This window comes from Brachycentrus maculatus, unplaced genomic scaffold (genome assembly GCF_059751285.1).
Source record: "Brachycentrus maculatus isolate JH-2025_06_01 unplaced genomic scaffold, ASM5975128v1 h1tg000467l, whole genome shotgun sequence".
Lineage (NCBI taxonomy): Eukaryota > Metazoa > Arthropoda > Insecta > Trichoptera > Brachycentridae > Brachycentrus > Brachycentrus maculatus.
Window position 1 is genome coordinate 452,977 of NW_028281214.1, and position 19,294 is coordinate 472,270.

At 32.3% G+C, this 19,294-nt stretch overlaps 2 protein-coding genes across 2 annotated transcripts in view; both read left to right on the forward strand.

Moving 5' to 3' along the window:
- LOC148302286 (protein O-mannosyl-transferase Tmtc2-like) overlaps window positions 1–9,593 on the forward strand; it is a 180,188-nt gene extending 170,595 nt beyond the window's left edge. Inside the window, exon 4 of the mRNA XM_088271844.1 lies at window positions 7,285–9,593. Coding sequence (XP_088127970.1) covers window positions 7,285–8,394 — 1,110 coding nt within the window. The 3' untranslated portion in view covers window positions 8,395–9,593. The remainder of the gene's footprint in view (window positions 1–7,284) is intronic.
- Window positions 9,594–13,496: 3,903 nt separating this feature from the next.
- LOC148302289 (protein CFDP2-like) lies at window positions 13,497–18,991 on the forward strand (the record flags this gene model as incomplete). Its single annotated transcript, XM_088271843.1, has 2 exons — window positions 13,497–13,542; window positions 17,651–18,991. Coding segments are annotated over exons 1-2 (1,387 nt in total), but the record flags the coding sequence as incomplete, so codon positions are not given.
- Window positions 18,992–19,294: the final 303 nt, after the last annotated feature.

Below are 19,294 nucleotides of genomic sequence, written 5' to 3' on the forward strand. Positions count from 1 at the left end.
ATGCAGCGCTGCATATACCCGCTGCTACTGTTTGACTCCATACATCAGGTCTAGCCAACATTTGACTCGCTTCACACTCACCAATTTATTTAGGTTTATGATCATTATATTTTTAAATGACCGCTTTTGTAGTGTAATGGTCAGCATGCTCGGCTACCGTTCTGGAGGTCCCGGGTTCGATTCCAAGGAGGGGTACATTTCTTTTTAAATAAATGTGACATTTTCACTCAAATATTTATTCAATATTACCCAGGACTGGTTTCTGACGCGGAGGGCTGATCAGGATAACACTGTGATATATAATGCAGTGCCCTATGCACCATTGGGGTGCGGATAAGGATTTGAATTGAATATATTTTAATAATATTCGATTGGAAAATCATTGCTTAAGAAAAACAAGTAAATGTTCCACGTGTATCTAATCAAGTAATCCAAGTAATCATTTACACCAGCCTATGACATGTTATAAGTCCTTTAAATAACCAGACTGTTATATTCTTCTTCATCCATTTTGAGATGTCAACAAAAATAACTACTTACTAGAGACACCCAAATTTGTTAACAAGGCTTTTGGAAACACTCATTATTTTGTGAATAAAATAACTGGTCGAAGAAAAGCTATGGAAATAATAAAATATCATGTTTTTAGGCGTCTCCTAGTAGGTTTTATAATGCTTCTGTAGGTCTGTGCTAAATAAAAAGTTTACGCAACTTAACCATCGATGCTGCCGAGAATTCACATATGAAAAATGTGTCAATTATAGGATACATGTATATGTAAAAGTCAAAGTAAAATAGTGCATGTTATACGATGTAAAATGATCACTTAAAACAGCCTATAACAGATCGTTAGCCCTGTAAATTCCATGATTTCTATATGTTTCTTAATTTTTATGGTGATATCAATAGAAACAAAGGTTTTCAATTTTTTTTAAAATCGTGCATAGGAAATTAATAACCAAATATAGAGTTGTGTGTTAAATATATACTTTAATCAACTGTGTTTAAATTTGAATGTTTTTCCGAAATTCAAACAAGGGAAAAAAATGCTGATATTTACCAAATCGGCCCTAATCGCAAAACTATAGTTTTTTTTGCAATATTAAAAAAACGAGGGTTGTAATAATTCAAATAGAACTTTAGAATAGAAAGAATTATGAAAAACATCCCTAAATGAATTCTGAATAAATATTTTTGAATCGTAGCATCCTCTTAAGAACTCTAAGGTTGAGAATCTCTTTGGAACATATTAACTGCAGCTGTCACGGCGCATTTGTCCGGGAAATGGAGAATGTCTGGATCGACTGAACTAAGTGCATTCGACATAACAACTTAGATTGACGTCGTATTGTTGTGCTGTGTTGCTAAAGCTATGTTCAATTGTACCGCAGGATATGCCCAAACTTTTATCAAAACGCTCTACTTGCATATTTTGAATTTATTTAGGGGACTTTAAATAAAATTAATGAGGTGAATATAAAAAGCACTGGATCCCTTTTTAAAAAATACATATATTATTAAATTATATTATTTTAGTATTTTAACCAAGCTGTACTTTGAAAACAGAACTTTGATTAATATCCAATTCAGTTATTTAACCTGCTTTTATTATCTATCAAATCATTAAAAAATGATATTGATTTTTTTTAAAGAATAATAAAGATGAATAGGTAGTTTAAAACAAAACGCATCATTCAGCTATGTCTTTTCTATACATGACATAAACAATTTACTTTTAAATAAGTTAATAAATAAATAATATAAAATATGCTCTTGGTGTGAAAAATCCAGAAAAGGCAATTTTTTAGTAAAATTTAATTTATAAATATGTGTTTGGAGAAAAACAAACAAATAAAAATTTTATTATTAATATAAAAACAATTAATGCAAAATATGATGATTTCTTATAACAAATCCAAATATTTCAAATTACATGATTTTTCGTAAGTTTAAGCGGCCCGTTATTAAAAAAAGTAATGAATTTGCATTACAGTGGATTCGAACCTGGATACTTGATTTAAAGTCCAGGACAGTAATCACGAGACCACAAACCGACTCTTTGATGTGTAAATAAGGCTCTGATGAACAATAGATAAACCTTATAAAAGATTTCCGCCGAAATCCATTTTTAGTCAATTTACACACAAATAACTTTGAGACCGATTCTTAGCTAGGAAATTGCTTGGCAGTCATCATAGTTGTTAGTTTTTCACTATTTCTGTATAATATAGGAGTATGTAGTATGATAGCATGTGTAGACGATTCATCTCATGCTCGATTCTCTATTACTTATCCATTCCCCCGTGCCTTCCTTATAAGGGATGTGACATGAGTATTAAGCCTCCGAACTGATCAATATAATGCTTCCATAGGCACATAATAATGATGCATAATATGGACCATGTATGTGAATATATACATGTTCATTATATACGTTAAACTTTGCATACGTACAGTTGATTATTAATAATGAAAATATTGATTTTACTATCCATAGATTTAATTCTGATACTTGCCATCAAAACATATTCTACAAGCAATTTATTGAACAAATTGTTTTAAAAGTTACGATGATTATTCATTCGAAGTACTAAAACTGAAAATTGTAGTGCCATCTTCATTTTTGATTAAGCATTTTATCAGTTCAATATCAATTGCTCTAATTTTATTTGTCAATACCGTACAAGTAATTTAGCATATAAAATAAAGAATAAAAAGCAAAGGATAGGGAGATAAAAAATTCTTTCAGCCTAAGTGTTTAAATTTGGTCACATAAATAATTTAAAAGAAAATAATCGTAATCAATAAAAAAGGCATTTCAATCATTGCTACATCCATTTTATTTATTTTTCTCCCATTTCAATCGAATAAGAAATAATTTTAAAAATGTGTAAGTTTTTTAAAATAAATAGTTTCCATAAATCATACAATTTAAATACACAATAGGAAAATGTGCTTTGATTAGAAAAATCTTAAAATAATAACTTTTTATTACCTTATTCCAAGCACAAAAGCTAAGGATCTTTTTTAGAAAAGCACTGAGCAACTTGAATGAGAAATATCATAAATTTGAAATTTGTCATTTCTACTTTATGAATTATCTTATTTAAGATTATTAATGAATTATTTTGGTTAAAACAATGCTCTTTAATTTACGGTACAATCGTGAAATAATAAAAATACTTATAGAGTGATAATTTAATAATATTCAAATTAAAATTCAAACTCACCCATTTAAAAATCTTATTCAAATTGCGTGAAGACTATTAGAGAATATTCTAATCATTGCCAACCCCTCGTCATAAAATTAACCCCGTCACTGTAGAATTTTAATTTAGAATTTTTATTCTAACTTCCCCGCGAAAAGTCGCCACCCTTCCGTGTTTTGATGACGTATTCAGGGCAATAAGAGAGACGTGTGGTGCGAATAGCAATTTAGGCATACGTGCTTCACTAGCGGCCATTAGGGGGTGGCTTCGTACACGGGTGGTTAATTACAGACGGAATCGAAAAACATTCATTTTTATCTTTTTCTAATGAAAACGCAAATTTGTTTTTCATCTACCGATGTGAAAATGAAACAAACGTGTGTTTTTGGTATTGTATCAAATATGGTATAATTACTTGTGATAATTTTTTTTCTACTGTGGGAAAAGGTAAAGGTATTGTAATACATCCTTATTTATACAAATCGATATTTTTTATGATAAAAATAAATAATATGGTTAACATATCTTCTTTTTATCCACACCAAATGGTGCATAGGGGACTGCATCATATAAACCCAGTGTTATCTTTATCATTAACACTTAAAGGGAAGGTGATCAGCCTCCTGCTTTATGTACCAGTCAAGGGTAATATTGAATAAATATTTCATTCCAAATGTGAAATATTGAAAACTTTAATTTGTAAATATGTAAAAAAAAATCATTCAAATTCATTAAAAAATATATTTCATCGATGAAAAAAAAACATTCTGTACCTGGCCAAAAAATATTTAAATTTAGTCAGATATATATTTTTTTATAATGATTAAAGAAAACACTTGTTTTTTACCACTTGAGTTTTATTATAGACATTAAAACTCAAGTGGTAAAAAACAAGTGTTTTCTTTAATCATTGTAACATGTCTTACCAGAAAGTTAATGCCAAAACAATAAATGAAATATTTTTTTATATTTGACATTTGAAACAGATTATTAGTAGTAAATTCTGTATCTGGAATAGCGTTAACTCTCTCTGCGTAGGCTTCCTTTTGACAGGCATGTCAATCACCAACCCTTTGACACATCATTCGGAATCAACAGTCATTAGTAAGTTACAGCAATTAGTACTATTTCATCCACAGTACTTGATGTCGAAAGCTCATTGATGACTAGTAGGGACATTTCAGTAGGCGCACTCTTTGAAGCTCATATTTTTTTGTTAAGTTTATGCTAGCAGAGTTTTGTGCATTTTCCTAAAAAAATCACCATATTTATGTATTTTGCTCTTTTTCTTCTTCTCTGTGAGGCCTCTGTCCTCCACTGCTGGATATAGGTCTCTTCCCTTCTTTCCATTTCCTCTGGTCAGTTACTGTTTGCAGCCAGCTTCTACCCCCAACAGCAACTATGTCGTAAGACCATCACTTTTGGGGTCTTCCGACACCTCTTTTGGTCTCCATATCGTAAAATTTTTGGGGTCCATCTTGTGGGGTCTTGTCTTGCAATATGTCCTGCCCATTGCAGTTTGAATGGCACTAGGTGGGTTTTGCTGTATGACTAACAATATTTATGTTTTGTTTTAAAATTTCATGGTGAAATTACATTTTATTAAATAAAATATCAACTTAATAGTTTTTTTCCAAAATTATTATATTTACCAGTAGCCGGGTTTTATCATAACCAACATCATCACACTAGTCTGATGATAATAGTAACGTCGGAAGCTGGTTAAAAACTTTATGTTTATTATTTTATTATATTGCTAAAAATATTGGAATAATATTTTCAATCGAGTCTATTTGTCTGGATTAACGATATTTTGTTGGTTGTTTAAGTCGTCAGTTTTTATTCTGTGTAACATTCACTATTCTACCTATGATTTACAACACCTATGATTTAAAACACAGTTCAAATTTAGGTAGGTTGTAATAATTTTTAGATTCGGCGTTTAATTCGTAGAACTCAATTTTAATTAATGCATAAAATATTAAAATCAAACACCAATTTTTGGATTCTACTTTAGTTTTTAATTCTTAAAAACACATAAAAATAAAATTTGAGACATTAGTTTGAAAATGCCATAACAAGGCGAACAAATCGTCACCAATTTTAGTTTTGTGTGTTTCAAATAAGAAATACAATTAAGTTGACTCTAAAATTTTGATTTTATCATTTAATATATAAATGTTATAATCACGTTACAATTAAAAAGGTAAACTGCATCCGTGGTTGAAATCAGACTTCATCTTTGTTCAGATATCAAAAATAATTATGATTGAATAATAATAAAATAAAAATAAAAATAATATTAATTTTCGTCTGCCTCCGTAGTGTAATGGTCAGCACGCTCGGCTACCGTTCTGGAGGTCCCGGGTTCGATTCCCAGTGGGGGGTCAAATAAATATAAGTGATTTTTTTACTGTAATATTAATTCAATATTACCCTGGACTGGTACCTGAAGCGGAGGGCTGATCACCTTTCCTTCATGTGTAAACGATCAAGAAAACACTGCGTATATGAAGCTGTGCCCTTTGCACCATTGGGGTGCGGATAAGGGTTTTATTATAATAATAATAATCTTGATTTGACTAATTTTAAAGTGGAGCAGATGTGACTTTAAATGTGTGCAAACTCGTTACTTAAAGATTGTATTATTAAATATGATTGATATGAACACTATGAGTTATGTTATGAATGAAATAAATGAAATTATTCAAAAAATATTTTGAAAATTTACTATTGAAAAAATAAACTAAGGATGATATCAATTATCATGTGTGTGATTATAATCCAGGATTCGGACCTCACATACTAATATAAGTGTTTCTGCTTAATGAAAGCTCCTTTACATCTCACCAATAGATGTCTTTAGTGAAGTTCTAGTGATTCAAGAACAAGGTTTCTAAATTGGTTCATATATACTGAACTTCCAAGAACTTGAGTAGTGTGGTTGTCAATAATGGGTAGAATTGGTGAATGTTACACGTGTGTAAAGTGATCACTTAAACCAGCCGATGACGGTCGTCAGCCCCGTAAATGCCCATATTCTTCTTCATCTTTGATGAGATGTCAAAAAATATTATAATGATCGAATTTACAATCTGCTTTGGGTTAAGTTTAAATAAAAATTTAGAGATAATATTTTTTCCCTCAGAAATCGATACGCACCTTTCGAACCAAATAATTTACGAAATTTGCTGCTAGACGTCGAGGAAAAAAACTTTGGCGAAGCTCGTTATTTTGCTTTTAGCATCTGATTACATATAATAACTCCATCCTTGCTTCTAAAGCAAAAAAATGTAAACACGAAAACACCGCATTGAAAAACGTAAAATACAAACTCAACGCTTCGAAATTATACGAGATATCCTGAATCTCGGAAAGTCGTAACCACAGCCTAGATTATATCATGTCAGAATGATTTATTCAACCATTTGACAATGATGGTGTGGATTTTATAACACGAACTAAAAATTGTATTTAAAAATAAAAAATCATAACTTTTTGAATTTATCTAAATCTTTGTTCACAAATTCAAGTTATTTTTTTCACTTAGTAATTATTAATATTGAAATCCTAAAGTATGTATGTTGATGAAAAATATTTCTTCTCGATCAGTGGACACAAGTCCGGAATTCATAAACAAAGATTTGGACAAATTATAAATATTGTGAATAAACAAGTAGTCAAAATATAAGTTCAATAAAATAAAAATTAATATATTTTCTGGCGTCTCCGTTATTTACAAAATTTAACATATTAGGATAAATCTGAAAATATAAAATATCTAGTAGAAAAAAAAAGTTAAATAAAATAAAATAAAATATGTAATATGTTATGTTTTTGAAAAAATCTTACATATATTTCATGAAGGTCTATGCTAATAAAAAAACTAATTTCAACCATGCCAAAGAAGTTGCATGCACGAGATGGTGTCGATTGAACCATAAATAAAAATTATGGGAAGAATGGTTAATGCAACATGCAAACAATTTAGAAGATCGTAAGCCATGTGAATGCCCAGATTTTCTTATTCTTCTTCATTTATGCTGAGATATCAACGATTTATTTTTTGTTACAGAGGCGGATCGTGAGTTTGGGCATGCTATTCGCAGCCCTCATCGCTCTCCTGGCTGCTCGAGTCCCTCTCAGTGCCAGTCCCAAGTTCGCACGAGCCGATAACCCAACGGCCAAGGAACCATCGATCGTCACCCGTTTCCTCACCTTCTACTACCTTCCGGTCTTCAACTTCTTCCTCCTAGTGTGTCCTTCGACCCTAAGCTTCGATTGGTCAATGGACGCAGTACCAAGAATCACGTCAGTCATGGACCCTAGGAATTTTTTATCCGTAGCATTTTATTATTTGATATCCAAGATGCTCTACACTAGTAGTATGGCCGTCTACCGCCAGGGACAGAATAAGAGCAAACAGTTAAGTAATTTAAGAAAAGACAATAATAAAATCCACGCGTATGGGTACCAGAAACATGGATACAACGGTAGCAGATGCATGAAAGTAAACAGAAATGGACTCATTTACCAATTCAATAGTTTGTGCGGATACGCGAGTGTTATTAAGAGCGGAAGAGTGTTAGTTAGCAGTGGGAGGATTAGTAGCAAAGCTGTCTGTCAGCGTTCTTGTTGCAGACACGTGTTGACCGATCACCACTCCAATTCCTGCAGGGCTGTGAATAACAACAACTCGATGACTTCTCATTCCACGTGTACGTGTGCACCTCTCGTATCAGTAGCCACTGTGCGACCACAAGTAGAAAAGCCGAGAGTGTATATAAGAAAGAGTTCCCATTCCGCTTTGCTTCTAGCTGCTTCCTTCTTGACCTTGCCATTTTTGCCGGCAACGAATCTATTTTTTTACGTGGGGTTTGTGGTCGCGGAGAGAGTGTTGTATTTGCCCAGTGTGGGGTTTAGTTTGTTGATGGGTATCGGTGGTGCTAAAGTGGGAGCTAGGTTAGGGAGCAGGGCTCGCGTCGCGGCGCTCGGGGCGCTACTGCTTGCTCTTAGTGCGCGCACTATGGTGCGCAATCGCGACTGGAGGGATGAGGAAAGTCTCTACAGGAGCGCCGTGAAAGTCAACCCTCCCAAAGGTGAGTTTTATAACTATTATTGGTTATTTATTACCATTTTTATAAAGTTTCACAAAATTATATTCAATGTTGATAAAAAATGTTGAATCAATATTTCAAGCAACAAAGAAATTTCTTTGCTTATTAAGTATTCTACAAGTCACCAATTAATTTTTTCTCTATCCAGGTAACATGTTACGTAATATATTTTTTTTTAATAAAAATACCGTTTGAAAACATAAAATTTTCTTTAAAATAATTATATGGTATTGAATATACTTATGTTCCATATACTCGTAAATTCTTTAAAAAAAAACAAAAAATATCCAACAAACATAACTTTGAAAAATTGGACGTGAATAGACATGTTACCTCTCCGGTGGTCTCTGTTGGAATAAATTTTGTGCTTGCGAGTATCCCCTTAATTTCATTCGAAAAATCAGTCAATTGAAAATTCTATCTATTGTACAAACGAACCATTTGCTTCGAAACCGGTTGACATAATAATAAAGTTTTAATTTTTTATACCCTTATTCTCACCCAATGGTGCATAGGGTACTGCATCAATTGGTTCAATTCAAATTTTAATTCATAAAGTTGGTTTGTATTGAATGTACAAGTTTATTTTGTTCATAGTATATTTGATGTTCCATATTTATATTAAGATAATTAAGCGAATGCCCATAAAGGCAAGGTGATCAATCTTGCGCTTCAGTACCAGTCTAAAGTAATATTGAATGAATATGACAATGAAAAATCAGTTATAGTCCCATATTAATATCCACTCCCTTGGATTTGAATTCGAGGCATGCAGCATCCAAACATTCGAGATATATTTTCTATAATAAGACAGAAAAAAATTTAATGAATTGAATCTTAAATTTGATTTTTTAATGCAAAAAAATAACATATGCTTATTCAAAAAAGTTTAAAGGTACTAAAAAATAAAAACTATTTTACAAGAATCTCTAGAACATGATTGACACTAACAATGTTTATCGCATCAGCCGTGAAGGGTTCCAAATTACCTATCCGACTGGGTAGCTAAATTGGTCGGTACCTACTGTGAATTATTCATAAGCATCCATAAAATATATCCGACATAACCATATCCTGTGCCATGGCCCTAATGATATAAACAGATATAATGAAATTTACATGAAAAGGTACATATATTAGCGAGCAAAACACGAGTATTACTTCAATTTTGACAAGTTTGACAAATTCCATTTTTTTGACAAGCATTTTTTATCATATTTCTAGGAATATAAACATAACACTGAAAGAAAGAGAGAAAAGAAAAAAATTGTTAATAATAAATGAAGAAAAATAAAACCAGTGGGTAGGTTGGTGTTCCATTAATATGGAAGAAAATTATCTTCTTTATTAAAAAATAAGGTATTCTTGTTAACAGTAAAATAAAAATAAATCATTTGACGTTTTTATATTATGTTGGAAACGTAAGTTAATTTAATAATAATGACAAATAAACCAAAATACCTGATAGATTTATAAAAAAAATATTTCATTTAAAAATTAATAAATATAAAACTATAATATTTATATTTCGATGACGAACTGGTTAAAATGCAGTCAATCTGAACTTCCAATTTTGACGTTTTTTTGTGTTTCGATTTAAAAAAATATTGATGATGACATGCGATATATCGTTATTATTTAAATATAAGAATAAACCAATTGTATAAGACTACATCTATGTTTATCAATGTAAGCAGGGATAGTTTTGAGAACTAGTAATACAAACAGAATACAAACTAAGTTTGTATTTTCACATCTGTAGTTAAGGAAAATTATCGTATTTACATTAATACTACAAACTGAAATAAAAAAAAATGATCTTACCAATACAAGCGTTTAATTGCCAGAAAAGAATGTTGAATACTTTAAATTTTATATTATTATTTTGACAAAAGAGCCTGGAGGCAGTTTGTGGACTCCGTACGCTACATAAGGTAGCGGATAAGTGAAATGATGAATGAATTTATATTAAAATAAGAGTGTTTATGCCTATAATTTTCACTCATGAATTGCATAAAATAAAAGTAATTTCAAACATAAATAATAAATACATTCAAGAATAGGTAAAGGCAATAGAACTTATAATGTTGAAACCAAAGTAGGGCCATGATAAGTGGGGTTGCATAAGCCGTAGCTAGATTTCAGTGTCACTTGGACGTTAGGTAATTCAAAACAAATATTAAAAAGTCAACAGATTCAAAATTAAAGTAATTTTTTTGCGATCAAAAAAAATATTCGATTTTTATTTCGGCTTTCAGAATACTTTGTTTTAGAAAATCTTAAATGTGCTTAAAAGCAACTACTGGAATATTTCATACAACAAACGTAAATGTTGTTTATCCGCAAATCTTACACTATTCGTTTGCCAGCACACAAATCTATGTTTAAGCGTGAACGAGATTATGAGTTCAACAAGTAAATTTGACGTTTTCATTTTGCAAGGGAAACTCCCATTTCGTTCCATTATTTTCCTGTTGAAGAAGCATTCCGTCCGTGAAACTTTACTAAATCGCTAAACAAGTTAAAGTAGGATACAGAACGAAAGGATATCTAGCAATGATTCATTAGCTTTTGATCTTGTTTGAGATACTTGGTACCTGTTTGCATCGTACCTTTTTACTGGATGAGAAGTTCGTTAGTTGCGAGATTGCTTTTACCTTCGGAGTTGGTAATCAGTACTCAAAGTTTACTCAGGGTAATAATGATTCCTGTATATGAATATATTAAATTTTCATACTGTTTGTAAAGAAAATTCACACATTTAAGATGCGAACAAATATTTCCTTGTAAAAATCATTTTAGATTTTACACGAGTTTCATAATATTTTTTAAAAACCTGTAAAATTTGAGATAAATCTTTTTGTTGTTGATGATGAATACCATATTGTATACCTGCCTTAAAATCTAGCACTTATTTAGTTTATTTGAACAATAATTGAGGAGATTTTCGTCATTCAAGTCATGCCCTCATTTTTTATAGTATTTTTTTAAAGCAAATGTTAGTACACAAGATTGTTATTGTGTAACATTGTTAATAAAAAATAAGTCAAAATAATTGGTGGGTACGAATAAAAAGATACATGAATGTCAAAGAAGCGAAAAATATTTGCCAAAACAAAGTAGAAGTGGCGTGATGATAAGTTGGTCAATATGTTATATGGTAATTAATTATGTGATATTTGTTGAAGCTAGTAATTAAAAAAAAAGGGAAATGAAGTATAGAATAAATTGACTGAAAAAAGGATTCTTTACAAGTTTTAATTTATACGTAAACAATAATATTTATGTCATTTGATTTGGCAATAACTTCCAAGAATTATTTTTTATTACTTTTTTTATATATTTTTATTTTTTTAGATAATGTACTCTTTATTTTGTTTTGTTACGAACTGAACTTGTTTTATCATAACCATTTATTCATTTACAGCGTACATAACATACATAACACTTTTTTCAATATTTTTATTTCATATTTTACTATACGTATTTAATTATTCTGTATAAAAATCCCATAATTGAGGTAAATGGACACTTCTGCTTTTGTTTCTAGATCTCTCATATGTATGTATGAATATCTGGCAGCTTTCGTTGGTGATAACAGTTACGTGAATCACTTTAGTTGGCTCTAATTGAAAACTATTTGCGCGAGATTGTCCCGATTCATAAACCTACGCTGGTAGGTACCCATCTCTAATGGATGCCTGCCAAATTAAATACTTGGGAGAGTGAGAGATCAGAAAACATGTAAGATTGCACCAGAGTAATTTGAAAGGAAGGAATATTTTTAAGGGGCATTTTTTCATAAGAATTAAAGTTGTAGATGAATTATGTACTTGATCATTGTTCCTATAAGCTCTCCAGATTACAAAACTAATTGTATATTAAAAAAAAATCTGTTGTTTTTTTTAACATTGATTGAAAACACAATAATCTGTTTTGTTAAAATAGTATTGGTACAAGTAAATATATGTTTTTAAAAATATAAAAAAGATATAAAAATAATAAATATATGTTTAATATTTTTTTTGTTAAGAGAGTATTGGTACTAATAAATATATATTTAATAAATATACAAAACTGGCGCTGATTTAATTGTCAGTTATTTTTTCACCTGATCCGTAAAAAATACAAAATAATAATAGACGGATGAAATAATTTTTTTTTCATGTAAAATTCAGGGATTTCAAATAATTACAAAAAATATAAGCTATCATCGATAATTTATTTCCAAGATGTATTGAAAGTGTGTTTAATGGCCATGCGACCCTAACGAACCCAAACCACATGTGCCAGACACAGCAAATTTGACTAGGCAATCTGAAACCAAAATAAATTAAATCTTCGACTTTACTTTTACTTCTTTGTCACAATTACGAGTAATATCACAGCGAAGCGCCCTTGAGGTGGTATTACAAAAATACGCTAAAAAATAAATTTATTACTTTTAGTATAAAAGATAAAAGATTATATAGGTGTCTTACCTTGAGATGAATCATCTTTTTTATCAACGTACGTAGTTGATAATGATCCTGTTCTTTATTTTATATTTTACAACAGTATTAAATTTAATCGAAAAAAACATGCTCGTCAAATTCGATTTCTATCATTTCAACAAAAGTCCTCAGAGATGTTTGATATTCTAATGGAAAACGGAATTAATATTTTTGTTATATATCAAAAAAATGTTGGAGTTTGTAAAAGCCACCTCAAAGATGGAAGAAAGTAAACCTTTTGAAGTGTTAAAAAAAGTGTCGGCACTGAATCAACAATCAGTTGGGGAAGTTTATTGGCCAACCACAAACAAAGTAAAACTGATAACGAGACTGGTAGACTTCGTCATTAAGAATCTCCGAGAGGGAGAAAGACAGTCTTAATTTTTAGACTCCATATTTCTCGGCAGAGCTCTTCCTCATTATTCCACTTTTCTCCTCAAAGGACAAATATAAAAGCGGGAAAAAGCAGAAATAATGAGAGCGGCCAATTTTCGCCTTTGGGAACGACGCGGCTCGGGCGAATTTGTCGTCGCTCTAAATTGTGTGATTCTTTTACGATCTCGTTTGCAAAGTAATGGCGTGTAACCTGTTCAGACGAGTACTTTATTATTTCGCTATGTTTATCACTTTATAAGAATTGCACACTACATAGCGGAGATATCCGAATCTCAAGTGCGATGGAACACTTGAAAGAGCAGAAGACAGACAATTACTCTGAAAAAAGTACGAGTGTTCTTGATATACAATAAAACGAAACCTTGCTTTATAAATATTTTTTAAAAAATCCAACAGTAATTTCGTCAAATTTAAAAAAAATTGCAATAAGCCCATTTTTAATTTAAAAATTAATCCCTTGTCAAATAATTGCTGGTAGAACATTAGTTGTACAACAATTTTTGTTATGAGAAATTGTCAAATATATTATATAATATATAATATTATTTTTACACTTATCCTCACCTAATGGTGCATAAGGTACTGCATTGTATTGAAACAGTATTATCTTGATCTTTAATTACAATAACAATATTAAAGAGATTAGTTCTGCAGTTCAGGTACCAGTTGTACGAGTATAATGAAATAATTTTACTGAGTCAAAAATCACAAATAAATATTTTGACCCCCTAAGGAATGAAACCCGAGACCTTAGGCACTGTTGTCAAATGCACTAACTACTACACTATGGAGACAAACACACTCAAATGCAGAAGGAATACACAATGCGCAATAGAATTTGTGCACTGATTGGCGTGATATACTTTGAGTGATCGGATTAAATAACCGAATTAAAATACAACTAATGAAAGAATCGTTATTTGGTTCGATTACCCAATACTGTTAGGTACATAGCAATACAACGTTTCCGATCTCAATCATTTTTCGTAACGTTTTTCGACTCAAATATCGTTTACAAAAACATCATCTCGATTTTTCTTACATAACTTGTTTTTATACTAATCGATCATCCCTTATCTACCTCATATTGTACGTTATTCAAATATTTTCCAAAGGAAGTTCTACCAAGAAGAATTCTCTGAAACAAAAACAAACAAAACAATTTGCTATTTAGAAGGTACAAGTAGACATAAAAAGTACATATATTAAGTATTTTTTGTACCGAAATATAATGTCTAGAATAAAAATATTTGGATGGATTTAAATTTAAATATAATTTATTTTCTATATTTTCAATATTTATGGCATGTACTCAATTATTAATATTTTTGCGTTAAGTAATTTTTTTAAATTATTTTTTGACATCTCATCAAAGATGAAGAAGAATATGGAAGTCTGGGCATTTACGGGGCTTACGACCGTCATAGGCTGGTTTAAGTGATCACTTTACACACGTGTAACATTCACCAATTCTACCCATTATTGACAACCACACTACTCAAATTCTTGGAAGTTCCATATATATGAACCAATTTAGAAACTTTGTTCTTGAATCACTAGAGACATCTATTGGTGAGATGTAAAGAAGCTTTTTTAGTAAGCAGAAACTCTTTTATAAGATTTTGTGAACAAGTATTTGGACACACTCAAAATGTTGTAAATAAATTATCTGGTCAAATTATAAGCTTAATAATAAAAATGAAAATGGTATTTTCTGGCGTTTCTCATGTGTGTGATTATAATCCAGGATTCGGATCTCACATACTAATATAAGAGTTTCTGCTTACTAAAAAAGCTTCTTTACATCTCACCAATAGATGTCTCTAGTGATTCAAGAACAAAGTTTCTAAATTGGTTCATATATATGGAACTTCCAAGAATTTGAGTAGTGCGGTTGTCAATAATGGGTAGAATTGGTGAATGTTACACGTGTGTAAAGTGATCACTTAAACCAGCCTATGACGGTCGTAAGCCCCGTAAATGCCCAGACTTCCATATTCTTCTTCATCTTTGATGAGATGTCAAAAAATAATATGAAAATAACTCCTGTAATTGGAGATAATCCAGATTTTGTGAACAAGTATTTGGACACACTCAAAATGTTGTAAGGTAATTTTTTGATATTAAAAAATGTTAGTATTGTTCAATACTTACATTTAATGTAATCACTGGTCGATATTTTAGTCTACCGGTTTCGAGACGTACCCGTCTCTTCGTCAGGATAATCACAACACCAGCATGCAAAGAATACTTCACGTCACTTTTAAAGTCGTGGACAAGTCAGGAGTTGGAATAATTAGGGGGTTTTTACGAAGAGATATATGAATATAAAGAGGCAAAGAATGTTAGCAAAAGCAGAGTGGTGTGGCGTTCTATTCTCTCTGGTGAGAATCTGTTAATTAGGATTGTGAAATAATTAATAAGATAGAAGCTTAAAATACAATGATTTTTTTTTCTTTAGATATTTTTTTGCAGAAACTTTATAAAATAAAACTAGAAATATGTTTTTAACCATTTTTAGGTTTGGAACTTTTCTGTAACCAGTTTCGACAAGAACGATGTCATCTTCAGAGATGGACATCCCTGTATATATAAATGTTCATCCCTGAACATAACAAGGTGCTTTTTAAAACCGGATGGATAAAAGTAATAAAAATAAATGTGGTTCAACACAAAGTTCTAGTTTTATTATATAAAGTTTAGTTTTTTTTTAAATTTTAATTCTTTGACTTTTTTGGCACTTTATTATAGGAAAAATGTAAAATGAATATCTTATTTAATATTTTATTTTATATTACCTTTTTTGTTACAAAAAATTATTTTATATTTTTAAAATTACCATTTCAGTAAGCCAGTCAAAAAACGAAATTTTGTGAAAAAGGTTATTCAGAAGTCAGAATTTATCGCCTTTTCTCACCAGCCTACGAATTCGATACCCTCTAGCGCCTGATGAGGTCTCTCGGGATACCAAGTTGATGTGTGTATATGATATTCCCTTAATTTTGACATTTTTTGTGTATTTTCTCGGCTACTTATCTCAAAGGCTGAAACATGAAAAGAAGGTTCAAAGAATCCTGCAATTATTCTCGCTTTGATCAATGTTTGTATGTCGCCGAATAGGTTACATTTTTACCATGTAAAAATTTACAAAAATTCTGAGCATATGTATGATGCCACCCAGAATTAAAAATAAACGAGTGCTTCAAAATAAAAATAAAAATATTAATATTACATTTAATTTTTTGAAGTAATATATATATATATATATATATATATATATATATATATATATATATATATATATATATATATATATATATATATATATATATATATATATATATATATATATATATATATATATATATATATATATATATATATATATATATATATATATATATATATATATATATATATATATATATATATATATATATATATATATATATTTAACGTTTGTTAAACTGTCATTTAATCACGTTTCATAACACAAAACATTTACAATAATTGACTCCTCGTACGTTTATCTTAATAACTGATATTCGGTAAAAAAATACATAATAACTTATAATAAACTAACTTACTGACCATCACGCCAATTTCCACAAGGCTAGAGGCCGAATGGACAGGCTATGGCGTTATTTGCTAGGCAGAGCAAATAGAACGCCACACCAATCTGTTTTTGCAAACAATTTTCGTCACTTTCACATTCATGCATCTCCACATAAGTACCCACCGATTATTCCTACTCCTGACTTGACTACTTAATATAAATTATCATGTCAACTTTTCCTCGTTCTTCCTTTGCTTCTAATACCAACGATATTCACCCTGTGAAAATAGTTATTATTTCTTTTATATATTACTCTGAACTGACACCTGATGATACAACGATTATTAATTGGTACTTTGTCTTGATGGATATCTTATCATGTTGTTGAAAAAAATCTGTTTCGCGTTTTTACTTAAAATGCAAAACTGATTTTTTAAGTCTTAATAATTCATTTATTTGATAATCAATTTTTTTTATCGCTATTATAAATCTTAAAAAAATAATTAACGACCATTACTTGTGAATCTTAAAAAAAAGTAAATATAAAATAAAAGAAAAAGTCCATTAACCGTTGATCAAATAAAACAATAAACCTTGAGTGCAAATCCCTCTACAAGCACAAGAGCGGAGTCTCTTTTTTGGAGAGGCACAGCGAAACTAAAGTTATATGTTTGCGATATGTATAAATGTCTAGAAATTGTTTTAAAAATGTAAATATAAAAAAAATATAAATATAAATGTAAATATGTTCCCCCTCTTGATCCCCACCTCCCCCTCTTGATCCCCACCTCCCCCTCTTGATCCCCACCTTGTCGCGGTGAGGGGGCTTGCGTGCCTCAGTGATTCACCAGGCTATGGCGGTAGTCTAACTACCAGAAGGGTCTCCCACGCCAAGCAGGTTGGTGAAGAGAGGCCAGACAAAGCGGGAAACAAGGTTGAGCCGACCTGTTGAGGGGTCCTCGGACCTCAGGCCTCGGGAGCGCAGGGCCAATCACTCTGCCTCCCTAAACCCTTTGATTACGATAAGTCCACGAAATGCCTCGGACACCGGCTTCTCTGGCACCCCCCGACCCGGCTGTGGTATTAGGACTGCGCTCACTAAACGGCTCCTATCCAACAATTCATCTTTCCGCATTGGAACGTACAATGTGCGGACAATGCAGGTCCACGGAAAAGATATTCACGCGACTCGTATCATGGATGACTACAAGTTAGATATCCTAGGACTGAGCGAGTCGCGATGGAAAGGATCTGGAAAGAGGTTGTTGGATAGTCACATGTGTCTGCACTCCGGCCAAGAACGATATCACCGTCAAGGGGTGGCAATTCTCCTTTCAGAAAGAGCAGCAAAGTGCTTGCTTAGTTGGGAACCAATTTCTGAAAGGCTTATACGCGTCACCCTCCAAACGGCCGATAGTTCTGTCACTGTCCTACAGTGCTACGCGCCTACCGAAATTGCAGATGCCCAAACAAAAGATGCCTTCTACGACTCTCTCCATGCGGTCATCGCCTCTCTCCCAAGAAGAACCCGCGTGGTAGTATTGGGAGATTTTAACGCGAGAGTCGGAACAGACCCATCACTTGCCCCAACGGTGATGGGAAGGCACGGCTATGGGCAAGCCAATGGCAATGGAGAAAGACTGGTCGAGTTCGCTAGTATTAACGACCTTGTCATTGGCGGTACGCTATTTCCCCATAAGTCCATCCATAAGTACACCTGGACCTCCCCTGATGGACGAACAAGAGCGCAGATAGATCACATCCTCTATGGACGTGCTAACCGGCGAGAGCTCCTCGATGTCAGGTCCTACAGAGGGGCCGACATTCATAGTGATCACGAGTTACTCGTCGGAAGAATCTGTCTGCAGCTCAAACGTCTGCCGAGATGTCCTCGGCGGAAGAGAATCAACTTAGACAAGTTGAAGAGTGCCGAAATAAGATTGAGATTCGAGGAAACGGTCGGACAACGTGTCCAGCAAGACACTGATCCTCAGCCCATTAATGTTGACTCGATTGAGGCACAGTGGGCTAGTCTCAAATCGGCTCTCAACTCTTCCGCCAATGAGGTTCTTGGCCCCAGGATAGGAGAAAGACCCCATTGGATGTCAGATGAGACCTGGGGAAAGATGGCTGAGCGCGCTCACTTAAAAGCACTGAGGGACAGTGAAAGTGACCCCTACCAACTGGACACCCTCAGAGATGACTACAGGCGCCAAGATCGTATAGTCAAACGATCATGCAGACTCGATAAGCGCCGTCATCTCGATTCTCTTATTGTAACGGCGGAACATGCTGCCCAAGGAAATGACACGCGGAAATTATTCCAAATAACAAGGAAGATCTGCGGAAAGAATTCGGTAACCCCTGGAGCTGTGAAAAACACAAATGGAGTTACCGAATCTGACGCGGATCGTGTAAAGGAAATATGGCGTGATCATTTCCACAGGGTCTTGAATCGCCCTCCTCCTCCAATCATCCTCGATATTCCCACGGAGGCTGCGTCAAGCATTCCGCGGGCGGTCA